The sequence below is a fragment of the Amaranthus tricolor genome, chromosome 3 (genome assembly GCF_026212465.1).
Source record: "Amaranthus tricolor cultivar Red isolate AtriRed21 chromosome 3, ASM2621246v1, whole genome shotgun sequence".
NCBI lineage: Eukaryota > Viridiplantae > Streptophyta > Magnoliopsida > Caryophyllales > Amaranthaceae > Amaranthus > Amaranthus tricolor.
In genome coordinates this window covers 26807603-26828390 of record NC_080049.1, presented here as the reverse complement: position 1 = coordinate 26828390, position 20788 = coordinate 26807603, and the positions used below count along the sequence as shown (strand labels likewise).

The 20788-nt window shown below is 32.0% G+C and overlaps 2 protein-coding genes across 2 annotated transcripts; both read left to right on the top strand.

The window, feature by feature from the left end:
• The first annotated feature begins 564 nt into the window (after positions 1-564).
• On the top strand, positions 565-8331 carry LOC130807382 (uncharacterized). Its single transcript, XM_057672570.1, has 7 exons — positions 565-815; positions 4572-4970; positions 5054-5106; positions 6187-6224; positions 6335-6653; positions 6733-7043; positions 7434-8331. Exons 1-7 carry the CDS (start codon positions 803-805, stop codon positions 8035-8037), a joined length of 1737 nt encoding a protein of 578 aa, XP_057528553.1. The 5' UTR covers positions 565-802; the 3' UTR covers positions 8038-8331.
• A 2055-nt stretch (positions 8332-10386) lies between these two features.
• LOC130807381 (transcription repressor OFP7) lies at positions 10387-11825 on the top strand. Its single transcript, XM_057672568.1, has one exon. The coding sequence runs from the start codon at positions 10463-10465 to the stop codon at positions 11360-11362; it is 900 nt and encodes a 299-aa protein (XP_057528551.1). The 5' UTR covers positions 10387-10462; the 3' UTR covers positions 11363-11825.
• The last annotated feature ends 8963 nt before the right edge of the window (positions 11826-20788 follow it).

Genomic DNA, 20788 nt, shown 5'->3' with positions numbered 1-20788 from the left:
GATTCCACTTGACTATAAACACATTAGCTACAATACATAAAATAAACTTTAATAATAAATAGGACCGATAATAGTAAATCTATAATGTAGCAAGTAATTCAAAAACCAAAAGTATATTCGAATTTACCTCTTAAATTTGAATATTTTAATGTGCACTTAACCTACACAAAACCTACCATTTGCAAATAGACATTCTAAATTTCCCACTCGAAAGCCAAATCAACGATCTATACTTCTTCCAATTCACACCTAATATAATGTTTCATATTGGTTTGACACAGGATAGGAACCACTCTAAATAATATAATGATATATGTAATTTTAAAGGTAAATTGGTGTCATTTAATTGGATAAAAAGAACGTAAAATTAACGAATAAACTTTATGTTTGTCTACCATGTGAAAATATTAAAAAGTCAACGTCACTTAATAAATTAAAAAAAAATATTTATCTACTATATAGAAAAGTCGAAAATTCAGAGCTACACATGTAATTAAAAAAATACATTTTTGAATTGGATGGATTATTATCTTGACTTAGCCAGAGAGAGAGAGCAGCCACATGGTAATAATCCTGGCCGAGTTTATTGAAACACACCCAACTTTCCTGTTATCCAAACCATCCCTGTCCATCTTCGCCAATAGCAACTGTTTCATTTTCACCATATCTCTTCGACCCCTTTCTGTCTCGCAACACTGAACAGTGGAATTTCTCAACCATAACAAGAAGTCCAATGGAATTCTAACAATCAATTCCCTTATCCTGTTTTGGGTTTTGTGGAGTTTGCCTGAATGAGTTCCCCATGCCTTTGTTAGGTTATCTCTCTTTCTATGCTGTATTTTTTTTGTTGTATTCTTTGCTGTTCCTGCTGATAATGTTGTAATAGACTTCCCATCATTTTGATAATAGAACTTTAAAATTGTGCTATGGGTGATTTGAGCAAATGGGTTTTTTTGGATTGTTGTCCAAAATGAATTCAAATGACGCAAATTATTTAGAAAATTTTTGATTCTAGATGAGTTGAAAGCATTTAGATTAAGATTGGTGGTTGTTCTTTGCCGAATTATAACTCATATCTAGTTTTTTCTGAGTTTTGAAATTAAATTTAGTTAATTCGTAATAAGTTTTCTACTTTTAAGTTTCAGGAGAATTCCTGTATACTTCCGTCTTCCATTCCTTGCAAAGTTTCTTGGAAATTTATACTCTATATAACATAATTTGCTAGTTAGTTGCTTTCTAAACGTGCGATTGCTCGTAATGACTAGCTCAAATTATTTTGCTTTTCTCGATTTGCAATTCACAAGGAGACTGGCAAATCATGTGAAATATCTTCTTTTGTTCCTACTCTTTAATCACTTCTTAACTGTTTTTGATTCTCGTACTTTCCAAATGTTGTTTAATCAAGAGCCATATTCCATGGACGCAAGGGAGCTGCACAATTCACACACACAAACTACTCTAGGGAGGAAGTGCTTGAATGAGCACGACCCATGCTTGGATGAGCAGGGTAGTGTTGGGACAAGCACTCTTCTACTCAAACAACCAATTTGTGTTTTGTTGGTTGTTTATACTCCTCTCAACCCTAGTTTTCTCCCATTTTGTAACAGCTGGTATCAAAGCTCAGGATTGTTGGTTCTTGTGGATGTGAGTAGTTTGGAGGACAAACTGTGAAAAGAGGAAAAAATTAAGAATTTGAAAGACCGTGTGAAAATTATATTGTAGACTTGTTAAATTCTAAATGACCAAAATTAGGTGAAATTGTTGGAATTAAAGTGTTTATTGATTGAATTCTCATAGGAGAAGGATATTTAATTGCAATAGTGGAAGCTAGTTTTAAAAAGTGTGCCTTGTTTTGCGCCTTGTGCACTTCGAGCTCAGGCTCGGCTGAAAGCGCCTCGTCTAGGTGAGGCAAAGCCCACTATAACAGGCGTGCGCCTTTGGCACCTCGATGCACTTTGTGCCTTGTGCTCCCGATGTGCTTCCTTGTTGGGCTGGGTAATCAACTTATGCTTGTTTGTTTGAAAAAAAATAAAAGCTTAAATCCAAATTTACTTGAATATGAAGTTTGAGAAACAATTGTTTCTCTAAGAAAAACAAAAAGCTGGTTAAGAAGAAGAAAATAACTTTTGGGCATTCTTCATATTCTCATTATAATAGTTATGTGCTAAAGTAGTGTTTACCGCAAGGATAATGAATGTCTTCAAGCTTGTTGATACTAAAATATGAATGTCATGTCGTTCTAAGTATTATATATGTTTTAAAATTGATATTAAAGCTGTTTAGCGAAAAGGTGCACCTCGACTATAATAAGCTTGCATCTACGCCCTGTGCTTTGCGCCTAGTATCTAACGACCTTTTGCGATGTGCGTTGTGCTTTTTAAAGTAAGAGGGGAACAACAAAGATAAGACCTTTATTAGAAAGGATCGGGTGATGAGGAAAGTATCAGCATGGGAGAGGAAAGTATTCCACGGAAGTATGGTGATGAGGTGAAGATACGCAAAATTAAAGTGAAGAGGAAGACAAAGGCTGATTCTATAGACAAGGTGTGGTATCATTGCTATAGACAAGGAAGACTGGAGGGTGTTGAAGTGAAGGACAAGCTCAATGGAAGATTGAAATATCTAATTGGGAAATGGAGGAAGAAAGTCTCATTAAAGAAGTGTGTTAGGATGAAGGAGTGCACTCGAATTGTGATTGCTTCAGTTGAGTTAAACATGAAGAGAATTTGTAGTATAGTCAAGTAGGATCTTGCACTAAAATGAGCATTTAGAATTATTCTAGAAGGACCTAGCCTTAAGTTATTGGACCTTAAGCTCTATATATAGCTATGTAAATTAGAATGTAACGCATTGCTTATCTCTTACTCTTTTCACTTGACATGTCCTTTTCCTGTATTTCTTCTTTTTTTATTGCCAACTTGAAGGCTAAATCATAACAAAGACTTTTTGTAAAGTTGTCAATATACTAGGACTAAGAAACGACATGTAACACTCAAATATGGCCTAGGGCTACTTTGTATATACAAAATGTATATCCGTCTACACATGTTTAATGATGAATTATGAGACATGTAAACCACACTAATACTATCCCAATAAACCATAGGAAGTTAGGAACTCCTAATAAGATTAAGCTGATTAAAGAGAGGATGCACCATCAAGTGATGAAGAAGTCTTGAGGGTGGCTAAAGAGAGCGTGGTGCTCTTGAAAGGATTAAGGAAGAGCAATAATGAATATGAATGTGTTGCAATATAGGGGAATCCGATAAGGCAATGACATTGATGTAAGATTGAAGTCATCGAGGAGGTTGATATTTGCATATGTGGTGAAAATACCACCACTATGTGGTGGTGTGTTGGGAGGAGAAGTAGCTTGGTCTTGAAGGGGAGATTTTGTGAAAGTATGAGAGCTCAAGCTAGTAAGTGACAAACCACCAGAGGAAGCAAGGCATAAAATGGGGGAAAGGATTGCTCAAATGAACATGACCTGTGCTCAAGACAAACAATCCAATGCTCACATGAGCACTCTTTGCTCAAATGAACAATTTGTTTTTTGGGCCTTTTTCCTTGTCTAGAAGCTAGTGGGATGAGAAATTAATCTGATTTTCCATGCACATGTATGTAAGAAGTCATAAGGAGTTTGTAGAAAACCTTAGTCTTTGAGGGCCTGTAAAACATCAAATGGTGAGTAAAATCACAATAGTCTCCTAGAGAAACCTTAGAGACTGTGAGAACGGAAAGCCACCATTCAAAGGGGGTAATTTTCAAACAAAATTTCTCCATTGAAGAAGGATAGTTCATATGAAAGCTTGTAAAGCTAGATGACTGCCCCAAATTGTGAAGATTAGAGAGACAAGCCTTGAGAGCCCAAAAAAGTGTTTATATTCTTCTGGTTAATGTAATTGTTGAATTACATCAATGAGAGGAATTTTTTCGGTGGAGGAAGGGTAACTAAATTACCTACAACTGTATTGGTGTAGTAGTAGATATTTTGCTACTATCTTTTGTTATGGTTTTTTGGTACTATGCTCCTCTCAACCTTAGTTTTCCCCCTTATTTCCTAACAATTGGTATCAAAGTTTATGATTGTTGGCCCTTCAGCTTGTGGGTTGTGTGGAGGCTAATGAAAAAGATTATTTTTCATTTTAAGATTACTTAACTTAGAAAAGGTGTGGCAGATAATAGATGAGAGGAAGGAAATCTTTATAGAGGGATTGTTAGTGAAAAAATGGTGAATCTAAAATTGTTTGTGTGTGTGTGTTGGTGGGGGGAGGTGGCTGTTAACTTTTGGACTTTGGGACTATATTGTCTCATTTAGCATTTAGTTGAAGATTTAAGGTAATAGTATATTGTTTCACTGGGCCCTCTTCTTTAGGCCACTTTTCCCCCTGGAATAGTGTAAAATTGCGGCGGTAAAGGTCACGATCGCTGTAACGGAACACTGATGCGGTAACGAAAGTGATGTGGTTATTATATTTTGTTAAATACTAATGAAGTCTTTAGGCCACTTTTTCCAGTAAGGATCAATATTTTAATTTTAATGAAGTCTTAATTTTGTTAAATTGTGACAGATATTGCTATTGCGCAGTCGTCTATTCAAAATTATTGGGCTCGTTGCAGGGTGCAGTCATTTATCTTTGGTACAGTACCCCACCATGGCTTGTTACAGCATGATAGATGGCCATCATTTCAAAAACCCTTTAAGAATACAGGAAACTTGAACTTATCCTTGGGTCATATTAGTAGGAAGTCACATAAGGAGTTCCTGGTTAAAGCTGTGGCTACTCTTGAGCCTACGCCTTTTGTCAAAAGTAAAGATGAAAAGAAGCAAAGCAGTGCATTTTCATCTACTGTTGAACAACCTAATGGTTCAGAGGAAATTGATGAAAGAGAAAGGTTGAGACGTGTACGGATTTCTAAAGCAAATAAAGGAAACACGCCGTGGAACAAAGGCAGAAAGCACAGTCCTGGTGAGTTACATGTATATCAGCAATTTTTCTGCTAAAGTTGTAATTTGGAATTTGAAATAATAATTTTTCTTGATAATGCTCAGAAACTCTTCAACGTATCAGGGAAAGGACCAAACTGGCTATGCAGGATCCTAAGGTGAAGTCATGTAAGAATTATTTGATTATAATTATCTTTGTTTAAGCCTTTGAGGCCGAAATTTGAACAAATTAAATAAGAACCCTAGAGCGTTAATCCCCTAATACATTTTTATTACGCTGTAGCAATCCTATGGTAAATAATAATCTTTATATTACTGTAATATGTAGATGATCAAAGGGCTGTTTTACATTTTCTGGTTCAACTTTCTACTTGGTAACTCCATCTTTTCGTCAAGTAAAAAATTATTGGGGTGTGGCTTGGCTATCTTTGATTGTCTTGTTGAGACACTGAGTTCTCTTAATCTTTATATAATAGCTTCTCATTTAGTATTTAGGAAGAAGTCTTAACGTAAATAATGAGTGATGGCCTTCTTTTGTTGTTTGTTCTTCAGCTTGCTTGCTGTTGGAGTCTATTTTCATCTATTTTAACTACCCCAAATTTCTATGGAATATATATTCTGGTTTGTGATATCATGCCATGTGAAAGCAAAGAATTCATATTATTTATTTTCATGTCTTTTAGCTTGTTTACTCACTTGCGCTCTAATAAACAACTAACAGTCAAAATCTAATTTTATTAGAACATCTCCCTAAACACATGGGCTATACGTTACTTGGACTCGGGTACTGATGTTGGATATTGGTACGTGTTCAAGTGTCAGATACGTCTGAATATTCAATTTTACGCCTAAAATAAAGTGTCTAAGTGCTATACCAATATTGAGAATCAAGGATCGAACACGGGTACGTAAAACAAAATGAAGAGTCCGAGTAACATAGCACATGGTTTATCCAGCTAGCTCAAAAAGCCAACACTTTCAGCTAGTTAAACAATTAAAAAAGCCAACATCCAACTATCATTTGTTGAACAACCCCGCTATGGTATGGACTTGTTTTGAGTTTTGACATTGTGCTCTACCCATTCCCATAGGGTAGTAGAAGTTTAATAGTCATTGAACGCCTCTTTAAGAAAGATGTCTTTCTCCTTAGCCCTTTTTTGTAATATTCAAATGCTGGTAACTAAGTTACTTGGGTATAGTGATGTATGAGTTTCACTCTAATCAGGTTTTCTGTTCAGGTAAAAATGAAGTTGGCAAATATTGGTCATGCACAAAGGTGGGTCCGGCCAAAGTTTCGTTCATCTGATGTCTGTTGAGTGGCATATACTATCATATTTAATTAGCTGTTATGATAATCCTTTTTTCTCATGATGCACGTTCTTGCAGTGCAGAGACGAGGAAAAAAATTGCAGTCGGAGTGCGAATAGGCTGGCAGAGGCGACGTGAGAAGTTATTGCTTCAGGAAACTTGCCTCTTTGATTGGCAGAACTTGATTGCTGAAGCTGGTCGACAAGGTTTTCAAGAAGAGGAAGAGTTGCAGTGGGATTCCTACAAAATCATGAATGAGCAATTGCAGCAGGAATGGTTGGCTAGCATTGAGCTTAGGAAAACAACGCCTAGACCCAAAGGTAGCAAGAGAGCACCAAAATCTCTTGAACAACGGAAAAAGATTGCAGATGCCATTGCCGCTAAATGGGCTGATCCTGTAAGTACTTTAACCCAATTCATAAAGCATTCATGTTCTTTTTTGCTATCCCTGGCTGATTTCCAACCTTTTCCTTAAGGAATACCGTGCAAGGGTGTGTACTGGCTTGGCGAAATATCATGGAATACCGGAGGGGGCTGAGAAAAAGGTCAGGAAGAAATCGAGTGACGGATCGCAGTCACCTAGGACCCCTAAGAAAAAGGTTAACAGTACAAAAGTATCTGCTGCAACTGAATATAAGGCAAAGCCTCAACAACTCAAGCTGAAGAAAACGACCCCACCAAAGTACAAGGATCCTTTGGCTAATTCCAAACTGGAAATGTTAAAGAGCATCAGGGCTCAAAGAGTGGCCTCAAAACCAAGGAAGAACGAAGCATTCGAGCGAGCAAAGTGAGCCTTGTACCTTTTAACATAGGAAATATTACCATGAATAATATAACCTTTTGCTTATTTCCCTACAATAATATCAACTTTTAATTAACCATGAACAATTCCAACTTAGGGGGTGTTTTCCTAGAATATACCTAACATGTTAAAAAACAAACAATAGAAGATTATATGACAAAAAAAATTGGTAAATTAGTTAATAAACTAAAGTTGGTATTATTCTAGGAAAAAACCCTCTTAAGTTGGTGTTATTCATGATTAATCAAAAGTTGGTATTATTGTAGGGAAATACGAAAGATTGTACTATACACGGTAATTTTCCTTTAAAATATGTCTCTCTTTACCCTTTCTTTTCTACTTTTCTCTTAATTTGGTTATGCAATATACGTACAGGCTCCTAATAGCAGAAGCTGAGAAAGCTGCAAAGGCCCTCGAGGTTGCTGCAATAAGAAGCCCAGTTGCTCGAGCCTCTCTCACTGAGGCAAAAAAACTTATTGCTGAAGCTATTCAATCTATCGAATCAATAGAGAAGAGAGAGTTTACTGCAGAAAATCCTCCGACATCAGAGCCACAAAATCATGCCGAGATTGATGAAACTTCTGTCATGAACCATGTCAATGACAAGAACTCTAGAGAGGTTAATGGGATCAACCTGTTTGCACCAACAACTGATTGCCAAATCCAGGATATCAGCATCTACGGGATGCCTATGCTGGAAGAAATCGGCGTGAATCACAATTCACCAAGACAAATTAGTGGGTTTGAGTTCCGTAAGCACAATACCAAAATTTTTGTTGGGAAATCAGAGTTGAGAGAACAAATTGATCAACCGCATCTGCACGAACTAAATGGTGTTACCAGATTGAATGGGCTCTCTTCAGAAGATCATATAAACGAGCAGAAAAATCATGAAGAACAAATACCTAATGGTTCTGCAAAATCCAGGACTAGAAAGTGGATTAGTGGAAGATTGGTAGAAGTTGTGGAAAATCAGTAAAATGCAGCCCGACATATCAACCCGCTCGATATATTTTTGTTCACAGATCACTGGATTTGATTTGTATTTTACTTGTACTAGTATGTTTTTTGAAATTTTTTTTTATAGATTATTATTGAAACTTTAGTAGTCTTAAGAATTTTGTTAGTTGCATAACTCAACATGTATATGTTGTCTTGGACTAATTGTTTGGTTGAAATATTAATCTTTGTTGGCCAATGGTTTTCCACAAAAGTGAACAAAAGATATTAGTTTATCTTCCAATTATTGGAATGATTTGATTTGTAAGCATGTTTCTTGTGGTTGTCTTGTTCACCGATTAATCTGGTTTTGTTTCAAGATCCCCCTTTCTCCTATTCTCCACATTGGCCTTGCAACGCATCCCATAAGATCATAAAACATTACTTATAGAATAAACTTGCTTGACTTCTCACTTCTACATAGCTTTAGCTCATCCTTTGCTCGATAAACCAATTGGTTTTCTTGATAAGTAAAATACTACTCATTAATATGAACAAAGACGTACACACATTTATATATACAATATCCTCAGGACCTGGGTCTGGGTCTGGGTCTGGATCTAGAGTCTTCAGACCTAAACTTTCTTAGATCCATTTAAGAGCCAAACTCACTAAACTTGCTCTGTACCCTCTATACTCGCTCTAGATCCGACCCATTACACAATCAAAATTATTTTGAATTCATTCTAAAGTTATTTTGATATTTACTTGGACTCAACTTAGACGTGTATACAATATATATATATATATATATATATATATATATATATATATATATATATATATATATATATATATATATATATATATATATATATATATATATATATATATATATATATATATTTCATTTTAGTACTAATAAAACCTTAAAAATATAAAAAATTTTAAGTATGGATAATTAACCTAAGACTTATTCAGAATCCATTTAGAATCCTAGACTCATCACACCCGACGGACTGGATTTGGGTCCAAAATTTTCAATCCTATAAGTTTGGATTTGGATAAATACTGATAATTCTAGATCCGAATTTGGTTAAACTCAACCCATAACCATCTTTTTTTGTTACTAATTTTGGAAACCAATTATTTCATCCAAGGCATAATTGATAGGTCTAGTGTTTGGCAAACAATTATCTCATACTCATACTGTTATAATGAATTATATTTTCCAAAAATTTTCAAGGTAAATGTATATTTGTGTACATCCTACCTGCATCATACTTGTTATATTTGACTTTTTGCACAATTTAATGTGATTTATAGATTAAGCTGTACATATCTAAAAATTATAAAATGTTAATATTGTAAAAGTGTTCGATTAGACGATTCAAAAAAGATCTCACTTTACTTTATTTTTTCTTATACATTAGTCATAATATATAAAATAAGCTTAAACGATTAATACTATCAATAACTATAATGTAGCAAATATTTCAGAATGGAGAAATTATATATACTCCAAATGCTTGTGAAGATTAATATATTTACTTATGATTAAAGAATGTCAACATAATTTTTTCATTAGTTTTATTCTGGTAGTCACATGGTTGTAGTTTGTCCTAAAATACTTCACTAAAAATATCTTTATTATTTTACTCCCTCTAATTCACTAGTAATGTCTCATTTAATTTACGTATTCTATCCAATACATTTATTTAATCCTTAATATCTTTAATAGTGCATAATTAAAAATTATGAAAAGTTGATATAAATAATTCTTGCATTAAGACGAATCAAAAGTAAATTTCGACTAGATGATTAAAATCCAACTAAGCTTTGTAGAGAAAGACCATTAAACAAAAGGACATATAGAAATAGCATTTAAATTAGATTTGTACGATTTAAGTTCAACACTGTTGTTTAGGTTTTGTGTGTTTTGTGAAATAATCGATTATAAATGTTGAGCAAAGTTAAAAAATGATAAAACAACAAGATCTATTCAAAAGAAATTTATACGTAATAAACAAAATAATAAATCAATTAAATATAACTTTCAAGATAATTTTGTTTTTGGTGTTTAAGGTTATCTAAAATCTATTTAAGTTTATTACACAAATAAATAATGTCATATCAAAATATCTATAACAATTAATATTATTTTTATTAATATATATATATATATATATATATATATATATATATATATATATATATATATATATATATATTATTTATATATCTTATACTATTAAATTAGTTCTTATGCTCCATATGTTTTTATTTACTACCAATCATCAAGATTCACGAGTTGTTAAAGTCAAGAGTCAAGTACATGATGCATATATATATACACTAAATAAAGATGATGCAACCCTTGTATATTTGCCATTCCTCCTCCCATTTTCTAGTAAATAAAAACATATTCATTGCCTTTCCTCACTCTCTCGTACAAACAGCGAGAAATGGGAAAAGGCTTCATGAAATTCCGAGTATCTCGAATTATCCGAACCTTCCATTCGTGCCGTTCCAAAGACCCTGCAAATCTTCCAACCAATCCTATCCCTTTATTCGCCCACCACCCTTCCACCTTATCACCAACCACCTTATCACCAACCACCTTATCACCCTGCAAATCTTCTTCCTCCGTCAAACGCCACGTGTCCTCCGCCTTCTCCTCAGCCCGTTACGGTTGTTTGAGATCACGCCGTTCTCCTGAACCCTCCCACACTCAATCATCATCGTCTCAAAAATGGCATGGCATCGCTAAAACTAAAACGCATAACCATAATTACGAATCTACCCCTCCTCGTCGTAAAATTTACAACTCCGCCGCTTCCGATACCGAGATTGAAAACGACGTAGTATACCTCCCTCCGTCACGTTCAAGGAAGTCCCGACGGCGGCGGAAATCCTTCCAGAAAATTCGAATCAGTACTTCCTCTGATAGTGGACTGTTCAGCGAAGACGACGAAGATCGAACGCTTTTCTCTACCGACTCCACTAGCCCTAGAAGCTTCCATCGCCACTTCAGCAGAAGCGTAAATCAGAAGAATGGCAGAAAGTCGTTGAGTTATCCATCGCCGGCGAGATTATCGGAGTTTATGAGGAAACTAACACCGTGTCGGGCGGTGGCTGACGGAAAAGTGAGAGAGAGTTTCGCAGTTGTAAAAAAATCCGAGGATCCATACGAAGATTTCAAGAGATCGATGGTGGAGATGGTAGTGGAAAAACAGATGTTTGAAGTGAAAGAATTGGAGGAGCTTCTACGCTGTTTTCTGACACTGAATTCAGATCGTCACCATGAAGCCATTGTTAGAGCTTTTACTGAAATTTGGAAGGGACTCTTCTGCACGGAATACTAATAATCAAGTGTGTTTCTCGAGTTGATTTATCTTCTTTGACAAGGGTATGAATATATATATATAGTCTGTCGTTATCTAACTCTACTGAACTGCTAATTACAGTTTCTACGAGTATAATATAATAATATAATGAGTCTCATGATGATGACAACTAATAATTCTGGTATTTATAGATTATGGCTCGACTTATTTAAGTAGAAATGACAATCGAATTGATTAGCATGTACACATATGGATTTTCAAGTGTAGAATACGTATGATAAGTGTAGTAGTCTCATAAGTACGGGTATATTATTATACAAACTATGTAATGAAGTAGCTTTAATTAAGTTTTGGCTGATCGTAGGAGTAATTAAGAAGGTATTCAGATGTTGAAGTGTGTTTAAAATAATGTTTAAAATCTAAAATGTATAAATGCATGATCCCGATTTCTGGAGTTCCATGCTAATTGTTTAGTAGTAGTAAATAACAAGTTGTTCGATCGAGTTTGACTTACACTATTGGTCAGACATAGTCTTCTAGCTAGATGAAGATAATACAATACCCCAAAAAAGATTTTGTTGAAAATAATGTGTATATTGTTCAAGGTTAATAATCTTAATACTTGGAAGTATACAAAGTTAACTAATAATAAGTTAAGGTATTTTGAGTCAATTAGCAATAGTTAAAGAGTATTATCTATCAAATTTGCTTATTTAATTAGCCAGAGCCAATTCTAAAATAAACATTCAGCCTTAAAATGGAGGTTCAAGGTTCAATAATTACACAAGCTCGCCTTAATTTGAGTTTGTATGGAAGTACTGGAATGTTGAGTATCAAGAATTATGTAGATGATATAAAAATAACACTAATTAATAAATAATTGAGACTAAGAGTGTGTTCTTTTCAACTTATTTTTTAAATTTATTACTTATTTTTATTAGAATCAGATCAAATCAGATCATATCAGACTAGATCAATTAAGATTAGATCAGAAAAGTTCAGATCAGATCAAACCAGACCAGATCAAATCAAATCATGATTACTTATTACTTATTATTATTATTATTATTATTATTATTATTATTATTATTATTATTATCATTATTAATATTAATTAATTAATTACTTAATTAATTAAATAATTAATAAATAAATATATAAATAATAATGTTAATAATATAAATAATGTAATAATATTATTATATTAATTAATTAATGAATTAAATAGTAATAATAATAATAATAATAATAATAATAATAATAATAATAATAATAATAATACTCCCTCCGTTCTTTTTTGATCTTCCACATCACTATAACGGGTAGTTTCAAAAGTTCTTCCACTTTAGAATACTTTCTATATTTAGAAAGTTTTTATCCCACTTTTACCCCTTAAAACCCCCATTTTCTTTTAATGTACCCTTTTTTTTTTATTTATAATTATTTTCTCTCTCATACTTTCAATACAATCATTACTTCACACTACTATTTAATTAAAATAATACCCACTACAACTCAAAGATTCTATCTTCCTTAATATGTGTGAAAAATCCAAAGCGGAGGGAGTAATATATAAATGATTATTTAATAATTATAATAATGTTAATGACATTATTATTAATTAATTAATTAATTAATTAAATTATATCAATATTTATTAATTAATTTCTTAATTAGATGATGATGATAATAATAATAATAATAATAATAATAATAATAATAATAATAATAATAATAATAATAATAACTTTATGAAAGCAAATAAGATTAAATTAGATCAGACCAGACTGAATCAGATCAGATCATATCAGTTCTTAGTAAATTCAGATCAAATTCAATCATATCAAACGAAGAGAACATGCCCTAAGGGAGAGTGTGGGCGTGGACTACTTCCAAAGATAGATACTTCATCTATTTCATTATTCTTGTTACATATGACTTTTTGTGTTATTCAATGTGTTATTTTGATCATTTATGATATTGAACTATGCATATCTAAAAGTTATAAATAGTTAATATTATGAAAATATGCGATCAGACGATTCAAATAAGATTCATTCGACTATATTTTTTCATAGATATTAATCAAAATATATATAATAAGCTTGAACAACAAATAATGTCAATACCGTAATATAGCAAGTATCGCAGCACGGATAACATAATTTAAGAATCTTTTTGTTGACCTAAATGTGAAATACGAACACCAATACATTGCTTGTATGTACGATTTACGAAGTAAAAACTGTTAAAAGTAAAATATATGTCACAATCTTATTAGAACACTAGATTAAGTAGCTTAGGTGAGCAATTTCTTAGTGCAGAACCTAAAACCAAAATTTATTGCCTAATATGAGGTGAGAGTCGAATAAGAATAGAGTGAAAATTGAGTTTACATAACTCGAAACATCCCTAATCAAGCAATTGTACGGTAAAGACAAAAGCAGAAGCGCAATGATTTGTAAAACACTAGATTTTGATGGAGTGCACCGTCCGCAATTCACGCAGTCTACAAAGAAAATTCAACGAATTGTGAAAAAGATGGGGTCCACTTAGTCACTTTGGACATTTACTCCTATTACATCATCTCCGACATGACACAAGCATGAAAATTATACCGAGCAAATGCGTCATTTTCTTTACAAGTCAATTCACATCATTTATATATTAAGCATTGATTTTTTTAACACCACCTCATTTTTATGACGTCATTAATTATTATTATTAATATTATAATTACTTTTGGAGATCTTATAAATATATTAAATTATTTTGAGTTAGTCTTAATAAATTTTATTCACATACGAATTTAAATATTGAAATATTTAAATTAAAAATAGATTTGTGATTACTAAATCAAAGAGGTTCGAATTAGAATTATTATTTTATTAAAATGTTGAACAAAACGAATGTAGGTTTTTCTTAGTCACGCCTTGTGAGAAAATTAAGCTAGAAAATAAATAAATAAAATTAATTAAATGAGTTAGGGTTTTATTTTTAAGTGAGACCAAACCCTTCTCTAATCTTATGAGCTGCGGTCCTCCTCTTCACAACCGGCAGCAGCAAGCTACACTTCCCCCTCCACGAGCAGCAGCAACCAGCTGCGTTTCTAGCCCAAAAACAAGCAGCAGCGGCTGCCATGTGCTGCCTACGCCGTGGATTCGGTCCTCCCCCATCACCGTGTGTCACCACCATCCCAAAAATCACTTGTCTCTTCACCCCTTTTTCTCTTGTTTCACCTTTGTTCTCAGTTCATAAGAGGACAGTAGAACCTAGTTAGGTGATTATTGTGATTTTTGTCGTGCAGTGATGCTTACAGGTACGTACACACAATAATTAATTATCATATTCATCGTTTCAAGATATTATTAATATTTCATGATTATATGCATCGTATTAGAATTATAGAGCTCCAGAAAGTAGACTATGCTATCGAATAGTCATAATAGTGGTATAGGCAAGTAGAATGAAAGCATTAGAAGACTATGAGAACAAATTCCTAAATAGTAGAGAACGCACGATGATTGTGTATGGCATCGAAGTGATTCCATAGTTATTAAGCCTTGATTATGATTAGTTGGCGTGACTCAACTGGATTATGTCCAGTTGATTTAGTAGTCCCCTAGATGAGATCCGACAGGATCACCGTAAGGGGGGTAGGAGCGTACTTTTGTCATTGGGCGTCGGGTGGCCGATACTGCCCCTTGATCGAGGTGTTACCATGCGGGCCTTGCAAACCCCAATATGGTGGCCTCTTCACTGGATTGGTATCCCAGTGTGTTAGTATTCCCGAAGGTAGGACCTAAGAGGGTCAGCCAAAGGGGATATGAGCTCATACTTTGCCACGGGCGCCGGGTGGCTGATAACGCCCTTGGCTGTGTTACTATGCCATGAATAGAGAAAAGATCCACTACTTTGAAATATACTTCGAGGGATTAGTAGTTTAAAAGAGAAATCATGAGTAAATAGAGGTGTTTAGACAGATGAGTAGATCCATTATTGTTGTGCTATATCGTTGTCTATCCTTTTGTTCAATGATTCTAATTGTTATAAGTTCATTGATTACTGACGTGTATGTGTTTGTTGTTGTTGTTCATGACTTCCTATAATGTTCCTACTATGACACATTTGATTATGGTCATTATATTTAGCAGCAGGAGGATCATAGCTTGGCATAACAGGTATAGGAGCTTCTTTTGCTTGGCATTGGGGAAGAGTGGAGTGCGATTATAGCAATAATGCCAATTACTATACGATTAGCCTGACGTTGTAGCTCTTATATTATTTGTAAATTTTTGGGTTGTAAAATCAATTCAAGATCTATTTTTCTACAAAAGATCTTTGTATCAAGTTTATTTTTACCAAATACCAAAAATAGATAAAATCAACGAAAAACTAAATACGTTTTAAAGTTAGTTATATAAGCTAATCACCAAATATCCAAATCTCATCTACACATTTTTAGTAGTATATTATTGACATGATTCAAAATGTTATTTATCACCCTAATATTCAAACAAACATTTAGGGCTCGTCCGATATTACTGTAGTCTTCTAATTTTTGATTAATATTTTTTTATTTTCAAAGTTATATATAATATATGTGTTATAATAAATGAAAAATAGTTTTGAAAACTGACTACTTTAAAACAAAAATTACTTTTTTGATTTGTTGATTTTGATTTATTGTTTAAAAAAAAAAAATCTAAAAAAGTGTTTCATTGAAACGTAGGAGTGTTTATTTGAGGGGGACATAAGTGTGTAATGTGTATTGTAGTTTGAGTATGAATTGGTATAAAGAGTATTGCCTTATTACGCGCTAATTGTTTGATGATTGGCTAACAAAAACTAACCAATGGAATGAAAAACATTTACGTATTCACTAATTTTTCAACTTGTTGGAAATGATGTTCTTTTTCATTTAATAATTTTTATAGGAGTACTTTCTAAATTAATCCCAAAAAATCCGTTTCATTTTTTTACTCACATGAATATGCTGTTCTAATCAAGCAGGAGAATTATTTTTGAAACAAAGAGAGTATTTATTCTTCTAATTTGTGAAATATAGAATAAAATTAAAGTGAAAGATGAAAAAAGAGCTACAAAAAATAAAAGGAAAAATTACTATAAATAATACAATATTTTGTGAATTTTTCTGGAATAATATCAACTATTAATTAACCATGAATAATACCAACTTAAAGGGGAATTTTCCTAGAAAATCTCTAACATGTTAAAAATCAAAGTATAGGTGATTATAAAACAAAAAAAAGTTGTTAAATTAGTTAATAAACTAGAGTTGGTATTATTCTAGGAAAATACCCTCTTAAGCTAGTATTTTTCTTGATTAATCAATAGTTGGTATTATTGTAGGAAAATTAACAAAATGTTATATTATTCACGGTAATTTTTCCAAAAAAAAGTTTATTTTATTTGTAAGACTTAAAAGAGATATATACTGATGAGTGGTGAAATCATGAACTACATGTAGATTAAATTTCTTATGTCTGACAATCTTTAACATTTTTTTCATCTCTTTAGCTTTATTATTTTTTTATTTGAGTAAACATATTTTTTTTTATTTTCGCTTATTTTTAATTGTATTCACAAATTTAATTGTTATTACTATTTTTAAATGTTATGAGTATTAAGTTATTATCACTCATTTTATCTCTCTAAAACAATATTATCCATTGACTCAAAAAAACTCATAATTTTATAATTAAATGATATGGATATGCAACCATGGGATAAAAGAAGGGATGAGACAAAAACATCAATCCAAAGAATGGGAAAATGGGATTACGTGTTACAACTCCCTATTGCAGGAGTCAGAACACAAATGTGGATTGACGTACAAAGTGCTGTAAATTTGTAATCAGTGAGTAACTCCTTTGGCTGTTTAATCGTCAATAGTTAATGTCTAGTCCTCAGGTTCTCCAAACTCCTGAACCATACTCTAAATCAAAATTATATTTTCTATTGATAGATGTTCAAAATAGATTCGATAATCTGATATTCACCCAATTTTATAATCGAACTAGATTTGATCCGACTTTAAAAAGAATTTAAAGTTTAAAAATTAATATGAATATAAGATCCGATTTTGAACCGAACCAAAATACTTGACCTGAAATCAACCTAATGACTCGAATGAACAACTACCTCTTACTTCCTCTATTTCAATATAGTTACTACATTTGACTTTTTACATAATTCAAATATTCAATGTATTATTTTGATCATTTATATATTAACTTCAAAAAAGATCTCACCTGACTACTTCCTCCATTCCATATTAGTTGCAACATTGGTAAAAATGGCACTATTTATTCATCACTCTTAATTTGTGATTAGTTTTTAATCTATAGGTTAAAATATAGTTAAGTGAGATCTTGTTTGATTCGTCTCATTGCAAAGATTATTATAATTTTTTATTATACAAAATTAGAGATATTAAGAATTGAATTAATACATTAGACTGCGTGAAAAAGCAAATCATCATCATCCTACCCAGTGTATCCCGAAAAACTATGAACAGGGTCTGGTGAGGGAAGGACGACGGCAACTCATACCCATAAAGGAGAGCACGACCAAAAGAATCCCCCGGCTCGAGAAAAATAATAAAACGTCACTACCTGGAACAGATAAATTAAATGCATATAGATAAAATAAAAGGTAAAACCAACTACAAAAGAAAACAAAACTAATAATAAAAGAATCGAGAGAAGCAAGATGGCAAGAACATATCAGTAGTCTAAAACAAGGATATGGCGCCTCCAACTACCCTTATCCCTGGTCAGGCCCTTAGAGAGGTTTAACTCATGTAAGTCAATTCTTATTTGCTCATCCCAAGTTTTCCTGGGTCTTCCTCGACTCCTCTCAACTTCTACTATAGTGCTTTCTACCTTCCTAACCGGGGCGGCGAAAGTCTTTCTCTGCACATGTCCAAACCACCTCAATCTATTTTCGCGCATTTTTCGAGAAACAGGGGCTACACCTAGTTTGTCTCCAAACTCTTGGTTCCTAATTCGATCCATCAATGTGTGCCCACACATCCACCTCAGCATACGCATTTCTGTGACTTCCATCTTATGTTCAAAAATCTTCTTTACAGACCAACATTCAGTCCCATATAGTAAAGCAGGTTTGATAGTCGCCCAGTAGAATTTTCCTTTTAACTTGCTTAGGGATTTCCTATCACATAGCACCGCGGCGGCTGCTCGCCAATTGAGCTAACATTCTTGAAAAAACAAATGTTGCAAGTAAATTGGAACGGAGGAAGTATATTTTGTCTTACACGTTAGCCATAATATATAAAACAAGCTTGAACTATAAATTGTACCAACAACCATAATATAACAAGTATTTCAGAATAGAGAAAGTATAATATTAAGATACACTTTTCTTTTCCATCCGTTTCACAATACTTGCGAAATTACTAGAAGTACAGTACTATATACTATGTTATAATTAATAAATGATAAATATTCTTTATTTATGTGATCTCTATTTTATTCCTAGTCCATACCCCATTATTGCCTTGTTCCTCTAGTATAACGTTATTTTTCATTTTGTATTATTCATTTCATTTTGCACTGTTTATATTTTGGAAAATAATCCACCAATTTTATAAAAAAATTTTATCTATATATTTTAACTTTCTTTTAATTTGATTCACACATTTTATTTTTTCAATTAATTTATTACCAATTATTTACATTTTCTGTTGATAAATATGTACTTGAATCTTGATAGAGCAATAGGAACATGGCATTTAAAAGACTAGGAGTACAGTACTAGGTAGTGATGAAGGAATACTGTTACAAGTTTGTTTCATTGAATGTAACAACCAACTGTTTGTATTGTATGAAATGAGTCAATGAGCTTCCAAACTCCCCGGCATGCATGCGAAGATAATGCAGAAGTGACCCATCCCTACAAAACCGTACCTTTGGCATCAGCTTCTTGGTTTGTGGCCCATCCTCCCACTTGCCGTACTTGCCGAGTTTTACTCCTATTATTCATGCATCTTCTTTTCATATATTGTCTAGCTTTATTTTTTAAATTTACTTCATTTATAGATGTCACAAAGATTAATGAGTTAAGTTAGCCGGATTAAAGTGATGTATAAAGTATAAAAGTTGTGAAATCATGATTAAAAAAAATAAATAAATAAAGCAAATTCGTTATAGATGTTTTGAAATGGAAAATAAAACAAATTCGTTTGGGATGGAGGGTGTATTATTTCAAGTTTCCCTTTGTTTTTTATGCTCATCGATGTCTTTGGGAATTACTACTAATAATAACATTTTCCTCATAAGATATTGTATTTTTAAAGGACAGAGAAAATATATGGTATTCTAATATTGTTTTAAAAAGTTATAAAACTTTGCAGTTGTTACTGTGAAATTATAAATTATAAATTCATAATCTCTTACATTTTCAACAATTAGATAATTTTATTGAAAATTGGTCGACATAACTATGTACTATTAAAAATACTTTAATAATACATAATTACTTTTATGAAACCTTTAATAATATTATCGTCATTTTTCACAAAGACACCGTCAGTCCATTAATATAGAATAATACTCTCTGATTTATACTAATTGTCATATTTGATTTTTACACTCTATTTAATTTACTAATTCAATCTTAATATATTTGATTATACATAATTAAAAATTATAAAAATTAATATTAATAAAATTTATAATGAGATGAATTAAATTCATCTCATTTAACTATATTTTAATTTTTTGAACACTGTACTATGATACTTGGCCATATAAATAATTAAAATTTAATTTGGACATTCAAAGAAGATGTTATCATTTGAGTATAGAGACGACTAATATGCTCAAGTCTCTTTTGTTCATCTTATATTTAATTTGCCATTTGAAAATTTGAAAATGTTATTTTTATTATAATTTCTAATGTAATTTACTAAATTTTAATTTCCAATGTAATTTATTACATTTTAATTACCAATGTAATTTACAAAACTTTATGTAATTAACTTTTAATTTATACACACTCAATGAAAATTCACGAAAACTTACACTTATATTTAAATCAATAGAATATTTATTTTTTATATTATTTTACTCATCTCTAATAGTATCTAATGTTTAATTATTATTTATTTTTATTTCCTCCCAAATTCCAATTGAGATGATTAAAAAATAAAGGAAGGGAATATTACTTTTGAAATGTGAATGCCCTATTTAATGTGTACGTCGTCATAATTGTGGATGCCCTATTTAATATGTTATTTATTTAATTTTTTTTACTATTTTGATATTGCTGAATTAGTTTCATTACATTAAATATATCATATATATATATATATATATATATATATATATATATATATATATATATATATATATTAATAAGATCAATTAATTGAGGATAAAGTCAAATTTAGATCCTTTT